Source organism: Eschrichtius robustus, chromosome 2 (genome assembly GCF_028021215.1).
Source record: "Eschrichtius robustus isolate mEscRob2 chromosome 2, mEscRob2.pri, whole genome shotgun sequence".
Lineage (NCBI taxonomy): Eukaryota > Metazoa > Chordata > Mammalia > Artiodactyla > Eschrichtiidae > Eschrichtius > Eschrichtius robustus.
The window spans coordinates 60,055,999-60,071,936 of record NC_090825.1 but is presented as its reverse complement, the minus strand read 5'-3'; the positions used below and the strand labels follow the sequence as shown (position 1 = coordinate 60,071,936).

Here is a 15,938-nt window from a genome sequence, read left to right as displayed (position 1 = left end):
ACCCCTAACAGAACAGTTTCTATCCTGCTTGTCACTGTACCCACAGTCCCTGGGACGTATCAGGCGCTTAACATTTGCCGAGAGCTGCCAGAAGAGTCCTTCACGTCATTAAAATTAAACTGTGCTGTAATACGGTGAGTGGTAACTTCAAGGACTATGGAGGTGTTGGGGCTGCTTTGCTCCTGCACTAAATGGCCTCAAATTCCTCTTCTTTTTAGTTTTCCTCTAACGTCACTGTCAGTTATCACCTCTTGCTCCTGTCTGAGTGCCTGCATGGGGCAGCCCAAACACCTAACTTCTTGGTAGGTCATGGCTTCTGAGCTGGGAAGAGATACAAGAGATTAGCCTTACGCCGAAGATAAGAATAAACAGGCTCAAAGTAGCTATCCAGGTGGTCCCCACTGAGATGAGAAAATCAGTTGTAGTACACAGGCTTTGAGACAGCTATTTTGCTTGCTTTTTTCTTAATCTATGGGTTGTGATTAAGTTCCCGATAGTTGAGAATGACAGATAAATGATATCCGGAAAGTCAGGTATGTTTCTGCTACGGAACAAATGAAGGAAACCTCCCCCAAATCTCCTAAGAGATCCAAAAATATGTTTGCTTTACGTGGGTTCTTAGGAGGAGAAAGTAAAAAATCTTTTTATGTATAAAAGCACAGATCTACATATGGCACATAAAGAGGTAGACAATATATCTGTGGTATTAAAATGTCATGGTAAAGAGCACCATGGAAAAAAAAAAAGGCTAGAAAGATTCCTTAGGCTGCAGTAATGGAAAAAGGCTGAAAAACATTGCTCTAAGGAGTCAAAAATGGAGAAGAACCTACTTTAAGAAAGCAGGATGCTCCAGTCAAAATGGACATTGGGCCAAAAGGAAGGAGTCTTGAGTTACTACGTCCTTTTAAATCTTGCCTGCGGTAAAATACATGGGCCAGCACATTTTCTTTTATCAAATTATCTGGGAGTGGGTTTGATAATTGCAACATGTGATCAGAATCTGTTTTTAAGTCTTCATACAAAGGATGAAGAATGCTTTTAAAAGTAAGATTAAATTCCTTGTTGATAAAACTGGAAAATTCTCAACTCAGTATAAGAATATAGATGGTTTTATCTTCAGAACATCTATTTGTTGTTATATATCATAGAAGACACTGTATCAACTCTTTCAAGGGATAGGACGGAAGTAGAAGAAAGGATTTTAAATATGCAAGTGTGGAGTAAAGAATCACACATTTGAGAAAATTTCTTATATTAATAGTAAATAGAGACGTTGAGTCTCAAGAGGATCAACTTAACATTCGCAGGCCAAATATAAGCAGAACACAGAATAAAAATAACTTCTAAACTGGTTTGATCTTTAAGAGAAAAATCATAACCTTTTTAGGCTATTTGAGTGCCTGTATGATAATCTAATTTCTTAAAACTGTTTCTTCAAACTACGGCTGCCTTCAGTCTTACATATAAATTTAAATCTCTTGTGTACACAACTCAATTTTATTTTTTTTCTTAAGGATTAGAGTGCTAGATGGGACTTGCCTGGTGGCACAGTGGTTAAGAATCCGCCTGCCAATGCAGGGGACACGGTTCGATCCCTGGTCTGGGAAGATCCCACATGCCGCGGAGCAACTAAGTCCGTGCGCCACAGCTACTGAGCCTGCGCTCTAGAGCCCGCGAGCCACAACTACTGAGCCCACGTGCCACAACTACTGAAGGCTGCGCACCTAGAGCCCATGCTCCGCAACAAGAAAAGCCACCACAACGAGAAGCCCGTGCACTGCAACGAAGAGTAGCCCTCGCTCACCACAACTAGAGAAAGCCCATGGGGAAGCAATGAAGACACAGTGCAACCAGGAATTAAAAAAAAAAAAAAAAAAAAAAAAAGAAGCTCAAATGATGATTTATTAAAAAAAAAAAAGAAAAGGATTAGAGTGCTAGAATGGAAAGACTTCAAAGATCCTAAGGGTATAAAAATTAGGTTGGACAAATACACACATTTTTCCAGGCTAAGGAAATAAAAACCAGATGTTCCTTACAGATGCCTGTGACGTTTAAAAGCACATCTCTGGGGCAAGGCTATGACTTGATACAACAGGATAGATTCTAATTATGTCATGAATGGAGAGGTTAATGAACTGCACCTTTAGGAATCTTAATTTATGTAGGTAATTTATATATGTAGAGTATTAGCATATCAATCTTTTTAAAAAAATAAATCTATTTATTTATTTATTTACTTATGTATTTTTGGCTGCGTTGGGTCTTCATTGCTGCGCGCGGGCTTTCTCTAGTTGCGGTGGCTTCTCTTGTTGCAGAGCACAGGCTCTAGGCACATGGGCTTCAGTAGTTGTGGCACACGGGCTCAGAAGTTGTGGCTCACGGGCTCTAGAGCGCAGGCTCAGTAGTTATGGCACATGGGCTTAGTTGCCCCGCAGCATGTGGGATCTTCCTGGACCAGGGCTCGAACCCGTGTCTCCTGCATTGGCAGGCAGATTCTTAACCACTACGCCACCAGGGAAGTCCCTAGCATATCAATCTTGAAGCTATTTTAGATTGCCATGTGAATTTTCTTATTATTCTTCTGTGAAAATAGATGCTTAAAAAAAAGGACAACTATCATTTGAGCTAATGTGGGTTCTGCCAATTGCTGAGTATGTCTACTCCATTTATGCATTTTGGACCTGGGGAAATAATCCTAGGGTGGGTTTGAGGCCCCACTAGACCCACTATGAGACGGACCTTAGCAACACCTCAGTGATCATCTGACCTCCACAAGCCCCTCCCCTGACTGGTGGACCACAGTGAAATTTTAGGTCTCCTGGAATTAGTGTCACTTCAGAGTCAGTGTCCAGTAATCTCTGAAACGTCTGATTATGTCCTTTCCTCCCAGCACAGTCACCACAGTAGGGTATAACATGTTGGTAGTGTAGCAGGGTCCTTTCCCAAGGGGACCCAGCCCATCCTTCATTCAGGGGGTTCTGGGTCTGTAAATGGCTCAAGTCTGGGAACTAATGGAGGGACCATGACTTTCTGTTTTTTATGATTCAAGTTATACCTACATTCACCTGACCTAGAACTCTTCTTCCACTTGTGCAAATCAAGTAAGAGTTTAGTAGACTCTCTGTCTATTTCACTTCTAGGAACACCATGATCAATTAGCAAATTCTATAGGTCTCTGTGAGTCACATTTTTCTAATTACTGCTTCGACTCGGCTGTCCATTATAATAACCACATCCACTTGTCTTTGGCGATTAAGTGCTGTCCCCTGGCCTCCGCCAGCCTGACCTACAGATTTTGGACTTGCCAGCCTCTCCACAATTGCATGAGGCTATTTCTTAAAATAAATCTCCCTCTTTCTTTCTCTCTCTCTCTATATGTGTGTATAGGTAGGTAGATAGCACACATACTACATACTTTCCAGAGAAACAGAATATATATATATATATATATATATATATATATATGTAATTCTGTTTTTTTCTAGAGAAAAAAAATATATGTTGCTCTGTTTTTTGAAAACCCTGACTACTGCAATGGAAGGCATTTAATAAGCAGAAACCGCCTAGTTTTCTAAGGATCAGGATAAAAAAGGACTTGAGTACACTACAAATTTAAGAGTTGAGAAATTATTTTTTGCTTTCTGGATTTTGTTCAGCAACAGTCTCAGATTTTGCTGGAGATAGTACCTAACCGCTAAAAACAGTACAACCGACCAATCTTATTTTTGTATAAATATGCATTCAAGAATTAAAATTGGTAAGAGAGTCCATATCTTTTCAGAAACTAAAAATGGTCTACTTTAAAAAAATTAGGAATTAAAATAAAAATTGAGGGGCATAACCAGACGCAAGCAAGGCAAGTTTGGCCAGCAGAAGGAGGTGAGGGCTTACATTGTTTTGCTTTGTCCATGTCCTTGTTGGCCTCATTGACCGCATGCTGTATCTCATCCAGCCAAAGAATTTTAGAAGCACTTTGAGGGTCCTGAGGATATGGTCACAGAATAAAAGAAAGAACAGTGAATGATGATGAAACAGAATTAAAAACGTCTTTTTAGGAGCCACTTTATTAAAATCTCCACAAACTCTTACTTAGCAACTATCCAGCACAGCCACAAACTGTACAAGCTACTGATGGAACAGACTCCCAATTGGACCACTTCTCCCTTCTCCACGGCCACCCCTTTAGTCCAGTCCCCCCTCATCTCTCACTGGACAGCTGCTTCGATCTCCTACTTGTTTTCATTGTTTCCAAGTTTGCCTTTCACCACAGTGGTCCCCTACAGAGAACCAGATGATCTCTCCAAAAGGGATCATCACGGCACTCCTCTACTTAAACTCCTTTAGAAGGTTTTCCCCAGCAGTTTGAAGGAAACAACACTCCCTTCCCATGAACTGTGGGGATCTGATGATCTGGCCCTGCCGACCCCTCTGGCTTTACCTCACTCTTCTCTACTCACTGTTTCAGACTTTCACACCAGCCTCCTTCAGATCACATCATTCTACCCCAGCTGCACGGCTGTTGGTTTTGTCTTATCATTCAGGCCTTAATTCAAATGGCACCTCTTCCAAAAAAGCCTTCTCTGGCTACCTTAGTCAATCAAATACTCTCTCCCCCAATCACTCAGTAACTGTGGTTTCCAAGGTGGCCCAGGGTGCCATGGAAATACTTTCAATTTGTGGGAAACAATGATACTTGAATTTTATCAGACACAGGGACAACTATAAGAACAAAAATATCCAAAGAGAAACATGGTGATGGGCTTCAAGGAGCTAACAGTTTAGCAGGAGAGACAGATGCATCAAAAAATTATAATTATTGGATAAACAACAAGGTCCTACTGTATAGCACAGGGAACTATATTCAATATCCTGTAATAAACCATAATGGAAAAGAAAAAATACGTAATTATAATACAATGTGATCAGAGCAATATTACCTGTAGATACACAATCTAGAAATAGCCAAGAAGAGATTAATTTATATTAGGAGTGATGAGTTGCAGGGGGAGAAAAGACCAAGTAGTTAAGGATAGCTTCAGAAAGGAAGTGGTAGCAGCAATAAAAAGGTATTGAGTTATCTTGACTAGTTTTTACTTTTGGGTTGATTCTGATGATCTTACTCCAAATGTGGTGCTGATATAATGTAATTCAATAGGACTTTCAGGCAGCAACTGCGTTTCATATAAACTTGTCTAAGATTACAAGTAAATTTTGGTAGCAGTAGAAATTAAATATTTTCAGAGAAGATGAGGCATTTCATTTTAAATAGTGGGAGCATTAGCCTATTTGTAGGAGTAAGTGTCACGTACTAGAGCCGGAAGCAAGACCGTGAATGAAGAGAAGGTAGGTCACTGGACCCATGGAGGACCAGCTCCATCATTTAGGACTCAAGAAGGATGGGGGGCAGGAAGGAGAAATAACATTCACCAGCTTCTTCGGCAGGCTTCAACCCCATTTCCCGCAGAGGCTAAGAGGAGATGATATATGTGGAAAGGGCTCTGACAATGAGACAAAATATCTGCTATTTCATCCTGTAACCTCCAGACTAATGAAGACCATTGAGGAAGGCTTGGTTCCTGCTTCCACAATCACCTTTAGCTAGGTCTGCCACATGGGAACCATCAGCTAATAAGAGTTTCCATTTTTGGGGAGAATGGATGTGGAAGGTTCAAACAGGAAGCAAGATGGGAAGTTGAAAACTAGAAGAGGAATGAAGAGACGGGAATAGAAAGTATTTTTTTCTCTGCTTCTAAGCCAGAGAGAACCCAACCACTCCCCAAGGTATAGCCTAAAAACTAAGCTCCACACAAGTTCATTTCTGTCTTTCTCAGGTTGTTTTTGAAGGGTATTTACCAAATTCCTTCATAACTTATCAGCGTAGAAGATGTACCGTACAAACTTTTACCCAGATGCGAAGGAAGTTACAATCCCACTTCAAAGCTGAAAGTATGAGTTTTGTAAGCTAAACCCAAGAGAGACTTTGCAAATCAAAAGAATTTAAGTCAACAGTTTAAATCATGACCCACTGACGTAAAGGTTGCTAGAATTAAATGTAAAACCAAGAGTAAAAACTGAATCCTACCAGTGTAAGGTCTCCCTTTCAACTGCTCACTAGAAGACTGGAAATAGGACATTTACAGGATGGCCGTGACTCTACCTCCAGCTAAACGTCCAGGTTCAACATATGGGTTACAGACTATTTAAGTCAACAGAAAGTAGGCCATCTGAAAATCAAGTAATAAATTCCTGAATTTAGATGACTCCTAGAAAATTTTAAATAAAAAAGTAACTTCTCTTCAATATTTTGTGGTTTTTGGTTATTATTTCTGCAATAAAATAGCATTCTATCTCAGTTTGTGCTACCATATATTATTTGGTTGAAGTATTAAACACGGATTTTTGATTGTAAAATTCTTGGTGTGATAACATTCAACCAAGATGTGAAAAGTTTACACAGATCCATTTCCTCCCACCTTATTCCTTAACCTTAAATCTTGTGAAACTTGCATTTTCTGATTCTTGCTGCATTTTTATAGTCAACAGGCTATTGGGTTGTCTGGCTTAGCATTTAAGTTTTCTTAATTATAGGAAAATTTGTTATAATGCAGTTTTTTTTTTTTTTACTACATATTAAATTATATCCTGCAGAATATAACTACACATATAAGCTTACATGTTAAACAACTATGTGAACGTGTTTAACATTACTGAGTTGAACACTTCATAAGTGTTAAGATGGTACATTTTATGTTATGTACATTTTACCACAGTTAAGAAAAAAAAGCTTACTGTAAACCTGCTCACCAATACCCACGGGATAAAGGCAGTCCTCTGTGTTTTAATGTTGTATTACGATTTTAGTTTAATCAAACAGTGTTTTTGGGCGGGGGTCCCTAGTTATCTGACCCTATTGAATTATTGAATGGCTTAGAATATGTTTAGCTGTGGCAAAACAAAACACAATGAAACCAAGTTTTGGCCAAGCATTGATGACAAATTCAGACTAATGTGACACTGAAGGAGAATTTTCAAAGTAATCAAGAGCTTAAAACAATCTTAACTTCTTAAAAAAAAGTTTGCTTTCCATGATTCATTTAGTTTACAATTACATAATGAGTTTAAGAATTAAGATTTAAAATAGCTCGAAGGATAAAGGAAAGGATAATTTCTGACAGCTCAATTACTAAGTAGAAATGACACTCTAGAACTTCATTTTTAAACTGGGTAAAAATGAGATATGGGACAGATTCAAATCTAACTGCTGCTCAGCATCTGTTTCCAGCTTACTTCTGTCAAGGACTGTTCTTAATGGCATTCATTCAATGCACATAAATTCACTGGGTGGGAATTACAGCTTCTCTCCAGAATGGACTATGAAGGGTAGGGAGGAGTTAGTGACTTTCTCCGGGGATAACGTAACATGCTCAGAGGCTCAGGCTGAGTCATGCACACTGAAACATGAGTGCTGTCACACCCTTTCCCTGCAGAGGACCCTGGCAAGCTTCCTGTCTGCAGAGCACAAGAGAACACGCTTCTACAGAGAGAACCAGGTTTCCAATTGGTGCCAACACATGGAACCGAAGTGAAACCATACTCCCTAATTTTAAACATTTGAGAAACGGGGCTCAGATCATCAAGATGAAAGCTGTCATCTTTGTAGCTGTTGGAACACTGCTTCTGTCACCTGCTTCCTGTCAAAGTGGTAAGCTCTTTTCTTATGGGGTAGAGTGGGAAGGCTGGTTCATGTCCCAAGAGTCAACTGAATCTAATCTCTTTTACATTTCACACAAATTGCACTGCCAAAGGCAGAGTTTGATCTTAGTTATTAAAAGGTGGAATCATGGACGTGAAGAGATATAGTCTGTTCACTATTCCAATCTTGTCAAAGACTAAGTGTTCTCTGCTGATATTTAAAATTTTGTGGCATAGTCAAGATGTTAGATCTCTACAATTAAGAATCAGTTTTCTTTAAAAGTTTTTGATTTTCTAAGAATTTCCTCTGATTTGGCAAAGATAACATTTTTTTAAGAGATTTAAAAAATCCTATGTTTATACCTCCTGGTGAGCCACAAATGGGGGAAATGAGAATACTCCCTGATAGACGGAGTGGTCTGCTTTTAGTAATCAGTTATGCTAATGAATTTGTGCTTCCCAAAAGAAATATGTGTTTCCTATTTCACTCAATACAATGTTAGCCTGTAACCTCCTGCTTGCTCTAAAAGTAATCAATTTGGATAGGGGTATCCACAACTCCCTTACTGTTGGGGTCCTACCCCAGCCAACATTTTAGGAACAGGAGAGCTGAAGGGAAGAAATGACAATTGGGGGGGGGGGGCGGAATAAAAATTTAAAAAACCAAGGCTCTATAAAGGAATGCTGCTTACACTGATAGTTGGAATGACTAAAGTGGCTGAAGGACAGCGCTGAGAGAACCAGCAGAGAGCACTAGCTTGTGTGAGATTTACAGATGACTGAGTGCTCTTTCCGGGAGTGGGTGAACCAAAATGAAGCAGAAGAGCAAAAGAAAAGGGGTTTGGGGAGGTGGTTCCTTCAAGGTGCTGGTGGGGTTTGGTGGACGTGAAAAGGGGGGAATTTAAAAGGTGACAAAGTAATGGGATAGCGGGGGAGTGGGGGAGATCAATTAGGAGCTTGGGATTAACATATACACACTCCTATATATAATATAGGTAAACAACAAGGACCTACTGTATAGCATGGGGAACTATACTCAGTATCTTATAACAACCTATAATGGAAAAGAATCTGAAAGAGAATATATATAAAATATATATTTTATGTATATAAAACAATCACTTTGCTGTACACTTAAAACTAACACAACACTGTAAATTAACTATACTTCAGTTTAAAAAATTATTTTTAAGAAAAGGTGACAAAGTGAAAGGCAGTGAATTTGCTTTCGTCAGTAGGGGTTGGGGAGAAATGTGAAGGAAGACCCCGTTATTTAGTGGCTGAAGTCTGTTCCCTTTGGGGATCAGTCCCTCTCCAAGGCCTTTTCTCAGGTTGAAAAACATTTCAGAAACATCATGCCAAATAAACCTGCATAAAAAACTCAAATAAATGACAAAATATATATGTAATTTAACAAGTACTATTTCTTAAGGAAAACTAGGCCCTAAGGAATAAAAGAGCCAGAATTCTCATGGAAATGGAATCAAGGCTTGTTCACAGAGTCACTGTTTAGCATGTTTTCAGGCATGATGTCTTGCTCAATCGCTGGAATTTTCTGAACAGTGACAAACACTATGGTTTCAACAGCTCTCTTATCAGATCCTGAAGGGACATAACTCGTATAGCATGTTTTTCAGCCCACATTTTTCAGCTTTGTGCCTGTCTGGAAAGGCACTTCTCTGTGGGTGATGTCAGATGCAAGGATTTTCCAAAATGCCAAAGTGCGCAGCAGGATTTGAGCGGCTGTACTCGAGTATCACACAACATGCCTTCTAAGTTCACATCTACACACTGGCACAGAAGAATGCCACTTCCCCGATTTCTCTCCCCTTTTCTCTAATCTTTCTTCCCTTAAGGACACCTGACCACCCCCCATTCTTGCTTGTTCAGCGACACTCTCCCTCTGCGTTACACCCCAGATTCAGTTTGTGCAATCTCCAGGTTCTGAGGGAGGCTTCAATTTCACCCGGGAGTGAACTGGTAGAGATGAAAGCAGGAAGAGAAACTGGCTTTGAATGAGAGCCAGGTTACTAAATACTAACCTCAAGGATTCAACATGCAGGAATTCAGAGCTCGTGTGAAAAGAGGTAACTGGCAGAGCAATGGCATTTTAAATCGATGTAAGTATTAGCTTTATATTCAGCATAAAAGCTCATCCTAAGGTAACATTAGAAATGTGAGAGAATCTACTTTCTCTACATGTCAAGGGTTAACTTACGGAAAATTACACAGTGAAAAGCAGGTCTGAGTGTTAAGGTTTATTTTGTCTTTGAAATTGCTCTTTCATGAATTACGATTATTAGTATCAACATGCCAGTGAGAGCCAAATATTCATAGTATGTAATTTGTTTCTATTCTCTTTTTCTTTTTTCTCATTTCCAACTTCTGGAATCATTTTATTAATTTCCTCTTCTGATTTTTCTTCCTTTGTCTCCTTTCCCCTTAAAATCTGGCATTTCCCCTCAAGTCTGCCTTTGGGTTCTTTCTTTTCACATCTCTCCCTAGGGCATTCAAGCACTAAATCAAAGTATGGTCTCCACGCAGACTAAAACAACCCATAACTCTCATTTGGGCTCCTGAGATTTTGGACTCCACATTTAAGTCTTCTAACCTGTCATGGGACATTTTACATTCTAATATTGCACCAGCAATTCAAACTCAGGAATACTCAAAACTAAGATCTTAGCTTCTCCCTGTGTTGCACCCTCAGTCCCCTGCCCCGTCCCATGTTCCACCCGTCTCTCCTCCAAGACATCCAGAGTACAAACCTCCCAGTCACTTCTGCTTCCTGCTTCTCCTGCACCGTTTCCAGAGCCAGTCAGAGCCAAGTCCCACTGAGCCTCTGTTATAGAGTCTCACGTGTTCATCTTTACCTCTCCAATGCCATTGCTCTAGCTCTGTAACCCACCAACTTGAGTTTAAAATGACTACAGTAGCCTCCAAATCAGACCCCCTTGCCTCTAATTTCTTACCTTTTTAGCCTATTCTCTATGCTGTCATCAAAGTCATCTTAAACACAAATCAAATCATGATTATATTAGTTTCCTATTGCTGCTGTAACAAATTTCCACTACCTTAGTGGCTTAAAACACAGATTTTTTGTATTTCTGAAGGTCACAGGTCCTAAAATCGAGGTGTCAGCAAGGAGGTTCCAGGGGAGAATCTGTTTTCTTGCTCTGGTCAGCCTCTAGAAGCATGTGCATTCTTTGGCTCGTGGCTCCTTCTTCGACCTTCAAAGCCGGCAGCATAGCATTTTCCAGTATCTCCAACTTTGACCCTTTTCCTCCTCCTCTTATAAGGAGTCTTATGATTACATTTGGCCCACTGACCAATCCAGGATACTCATTCCATCTCAAGACCCTGAAGCACATCTGCAAAAGGCCCTTTTGCCATAGAAGGTAACATATTTACAGGTTCTAGGCATTAGCAGATGGAAACTTTGGGGAGCCATCATGCTGCCTACCTCAACGGCCATTCCTCTGTTCATCATTTTGTCTGTGTACAACTCCAGCATCTGTGAATGCGCACGTGATTTCTTAGTACAGTTTACAGGCCCTTCAGAGATTTGGCTGTAACCTACTCTTTCAACTTCGTCTCTCAGATGCACCTTATTTGCATATGACTGTGTTTTTGTGCATCTTCTCCATTAGTCTGAGAGTTGAAGACAGGGATGGCGTTGATTTAAAACTGGGTATCACTGGCATATAAACATGCAATAAACATTTGCTGAATCAACTCATCTGATATTTCCAGATCCCATGTCAGCCTACACAACGCCTTTGCCCATTCATCACCTACCAGAATCTTATTCTTCTATTAAATTCCACCTCTTTATGAACCTTGCTCATCTTCGCTCATGTTCATCTTTTCCTTGACACTTTGCTCAAACATCTAAATCTACTGACTTTCGTCTGAAGAGTTTATAATCTATACAGTCTATACAGTTTATAATCAATATGACGTTAGCCTATAATGGTCTGAGGTGCTATTTTTGTTTCCTCTTATAGTATCAATATTACAAACTCCTTACATACAAGGAGTTGTCATCTAGTTTGGGTTCCTGCATGGGTTAGCATGCTGCTGGGGCATATGATATACACTAAATGCATTCCTGTTAATTACCTGATGTATAATGATTTTTTAAAATAAAAATGACCCTAAATTCTACCATTACAGAAATTATGTAGCATAAGACATCTAGTTTTATTGTCTCCTGAACCACAGATATGACTCAGCAACAAATCATATGTTAATACTTCTTTTCAATTACAGGCATGGAAGGTGATACAGACAACCTGGCAAAGCCAACCTTACCCATTAAGACCTTCCGTGGAGCTCCCCCGAATTCTTTTGAAGAGTTCCCCCTTTCTGCCATAGAAGGCTGGACAGGAACCACCACAACTGTAAAAATTAAGTGCCCTGAAGAAAGCATTTCAAATCTCCATGTGAATAATGCTACCATGAGGTACCTGAGCAGCTCTTTGAGTACCAGACTGATACCTGCCATCTACATCCTGGTGTTTGTAGTAGGTGTGCCAGCCAACGTGGTGACCCTGTGGATGCTCTTCTTCAGGACCAGATCTATCCGTATGAACATCTTCTACGCCAACCTGGCCATTGCAGACTTTCTTTTTTGCGTTACACTGCCCTTTAGAATAGCATACCATCTCAATGGGAACAACTGGGTGTTTGGAGAGGTCATGTGCCGGGCCACCACAGTCATCTTCTACGGCAACATGTACTGTTCCATTCTGCTCCTCGCCTGCATCAGTATCAACCGCTACCTGGCCATTGTCCATCCTTTCACTTACCGGGGGCTGCCCAAGCGCACCTATGCCTTGCTAACGTGTGGATTGGTGTGGACAACGATTTTCTTATATATGCTGCCATTTTTCATTCTGAAGCAGGAGTACTATCTTGTCCAGCAGGACATCACCACCTGCCATGATGTCCACAACACGTGCGAGTCCTCATCTCCCTTTCAACTCTACTACTTCATCTCCTTGGCATTCTTTGGATTCTTAATTCCATTTCTGGTCATTATCTACTGCTACACAGCCATCATTTGGACGCTTAATGCAAAAGATCGTAGGTGGTTGTGGTATGTTAAGGCGAGTCTCCTCATTCTTGTGATTTTTACCATTTGCTTTGCTCCAAGCAACATCATACTCATTATTCACCACGCAAACTACTACTACAACAATGCCGATGGCTTATACTTCATCTATCTCATAGCTTTGTGCCTTGGTAGCTTGAATAGTTGCCTAGATCCATTCCTTTATTTTCTCATGTCAAAAATCACGGATCACTCCACGGCTTACCTTACAATGGTGAAATCATCTTAGAGAACAAGGAAAGCTATGTGTGAAAACATACACTCTTGGGATAACATGTGTATACTGCAAGGACCTCTATTCTCTAGCTCCATGTGTGAGCCCCTAAGAAATGGTGTTTCAAAATAAAACATTACATAAACAGTAACTTAAAAAAAAACCTATCAGTATTTTAAGAATGAAAATTCAGGAGAAAAGATATCTCTATCTGCCTGACTGGTACTTCAAGTTCTTTAAATCTCCATCTTCCCTACTTCTAAGAGGTTTCTATTCTAGATGATCTGGAGGAGGAGGATGGAACGGGGGGCAAGGGTGCAGCATGGGGGGAGCTAAGATCTCAGTTTTAGTGTCTGGGGTCATTTGTAATTCTTCTGCCTCCTTCAGCTCTCATGCTGGTCGCTGCCTCATCAGCTGATTCTATGTGTGTAATGTCTCTCAGTAGGGTCCGTTATCCTAGCCCCACCTTTGCTTTCTAACCATTCGTCACTGCCAGCCTATCCTCCACTTCTCAGGCCACTGCCAGATTAATCATCCTCAAATACCAGTTTGAATACATCACTCAAAACCCCCAGTTCAGAAACCTCCATTGACCATTCACTGCTTTGGAATTATAAATCTTTAGCTTAGCATTCAGGCTAACACTAACTTTATTTCCCTAAAAACCTGGCATGTGATATAGGCACCTGCCGAGCTTCTTGCTTTGCTGTGATCTAGACTTCTCCTCACTTTGCCCCTGCCACTAACCGGGAAGCTATTTCTAATATGTTTGCCTTAATTCTTCCCAACACTCAAAGTCCTCAAAGGACCATTCTTCGCTGACTCTCTAGCCAGAGTTCATTTTTCTCACCTGAACCTTCAAAGCATTTTTTGGTATTTTTATTATGGCATTTATATAGGGCTCATTTATATACAAATATTAATTCCATAAGCACTTATTAAGCACCATGTGTAGTAGAAAAGGGGCTTGTCCTCTTCCTTAAGCTTCTTGTAGCAATGCCAGGCCCAAGTCTTCCCAGGGTCTGTGGAGCCAGGCTCCATGCTTTGCACATCATGTGGCTGAATGAATGAAAGAATAAAATCCCAAAGCATCTAAACAGCATGAAAGCCAATTAAATTCATACTGAAAAGGCAAAGTATTCCGTATGACATGGCACATTATTTTTGGTTGGCTATATTAAAAAAAAAAAAAGAAAGAAAGCTAAGGATATATTCATGAGGTCATTTATAAATTTAAAATAATGACTCCATTATTTTTGTCCTTATACCTAGTTTTTAATGGGGAAATGATATTTTGTTATAAATGCCCAGTACATTCCTGTAGGGAAGTGACTATATTTCCCTTAGTTTAGAGATTAGCCAGAAGGTGGAATATCAGTGGTTAAGGGCATGAAGGATTGTGAGATGAATTTTCAAGTCTGTAGGAATGTGCATTGACCACATACTTTGTAGTGCCCATCAAAACAATAAAAAAACATTTTAAATGCCTATTTTTGAGTGTGCAGAGTTTCCTATTTCATTGGACTCAGATTAAAAAAATGCAAAAATGCACATGACGGCCATTTACAGTATCTGTGTGGTTATGTGAAGAGTAAAAATAAACACTAAAGCAAAGCAAGAAAAACTAATCAAGTAAGTTTCAAGATGCCCAAAACTTCAATGGAAGAAACTGGTTTCTGCAAACAAAGTCATAAACTGTAACACAGTTTTACCTACAGAAAAAATACGACACTATTCACCTGTTAAAAGCACACTTAATTTTTATGCAGTAAATATGCATGCAGGAAAAGAGAACTTTGGGGGTGTATAATTCATATATCTTCCAAAATTCTAAAGCAAAGCCTTCAATTTAAAAATAGCTCACATGTAGAGAATGGACTTGAGAACACGGGGATGGGGAAGTACGGTAAGCTGGGACGAAGTGAGAGAGTGGCACGGACATATATACACTACCAAGTGTAAAATAGATGGCTAGTGGGAAGCAGCCACATAGCACAGGGAGATCAGCTTGGTGCTTTGTGACCACCTAGAGGGGTGGGATAGGGAGGGTGGGAGGGAGACGCAAGAGGGAGGAGATATGGGGATATATGTATATGTATAGCTGATTCACTTTGTTATACAGCAGAAACTAACACACCATTGTAAAGCAATTATACTCCAAAAAAGATGTTAAAAAAATAAAAAAATTAAAAAACAAAAAATTGCTGACAATTCACTGCCTCTAGTGAATACACCTAGAAAGTGTGCTCTCTGTTAAGTGTATGCAAACATGCCCAATACTCAGCCTTTCCTCTCAAGAGATGGAAGGAATTTGGTGCCTACACAAGGTTATACTTGAAAGACTGTTAACAAGGACCAAGAATTCTCACCAACTTACACCACTGTCCTCAATCTTGGATAAAACTGAGCATTCTATTAAGATGTTATCCATCGTGACTTTTAATGGCTGTATACTTTGACACAAGCTTTACTTTATATTGACAATACCAATAATGTAATTTTCTTCTATTATTTTCCAAGGCTAGACCTTTGGAAAGCAAAGCACAGAAACAGCCCCATAAAAACAACTGAAAATTTCCAGGTATCACAACAGCAGAGGTTAAAAAGCAAATAGAGACCCCACCAAATAACAGAATCAGATTTTTTTCCAGGGAAAGAGAATGGGCTGAGAAAACAAAGTTTCAAAATTAATGGGCAGAGAAAGAGAATCTGTGTTTAAAATCGGCAACTTAACCAAACCAGACTCATTGCTTACTGCAATGTTTTTAATCCCTTAATTATTGTCAGTGTAGTTCACGCTCCTAATTTTATAGGTCAAAAGTGGTTTAATGCCTGAGCTCTAACTCAGATCCCTACGCTCATATTCCCTGCTCTAATTACACTATTAAAGAACTGCTTTCACACTTAGGAAGGATG

General features: G+C 39.8%; 2 protein-coding genes across 2 annotated transcripts in view; one reads left to right on the top strand and one right to left on the bottom strand.

Moving 5' to 3' along the window:
* Positions 1 to 15,938, bottom strand: part of IQGAP2 (IQ motif containing GTPase activating protein 2) — a 289,746-nt gene that overhangs the window by 73,317 nt on the left and 200,491 nt on the right. The window contains exon 14 of the mRNA XM_068535530.1: positions 3,892 to 3,982. Coding sequence (XP_068391631.1) covers positions 3,892 to 3,982 — 91 coding nt within the window. The remainder of the gene's footprint in view (positions 1 to 3,891; positions 3,983 to 15,938) is intronic.
* Positions 7,459 to 14,510, top strand: F2RL2 (coagulation factor II thrombin receptor like 2). The gene is made up of 2 exons (XM_068535531.1): positions 7,459 to 7,702; positions 11,965 to 14,510. The coding sequence occupies exons 1-2, from the start codon at positions 7,459 to 7,461 to the stop codon at positions 13,035 to 13,037; spliced, it is 1,317 nt and encodes a 438-aa protein (XP_068391632.1). The 3' UTR covers positions 13,038 to 14,510.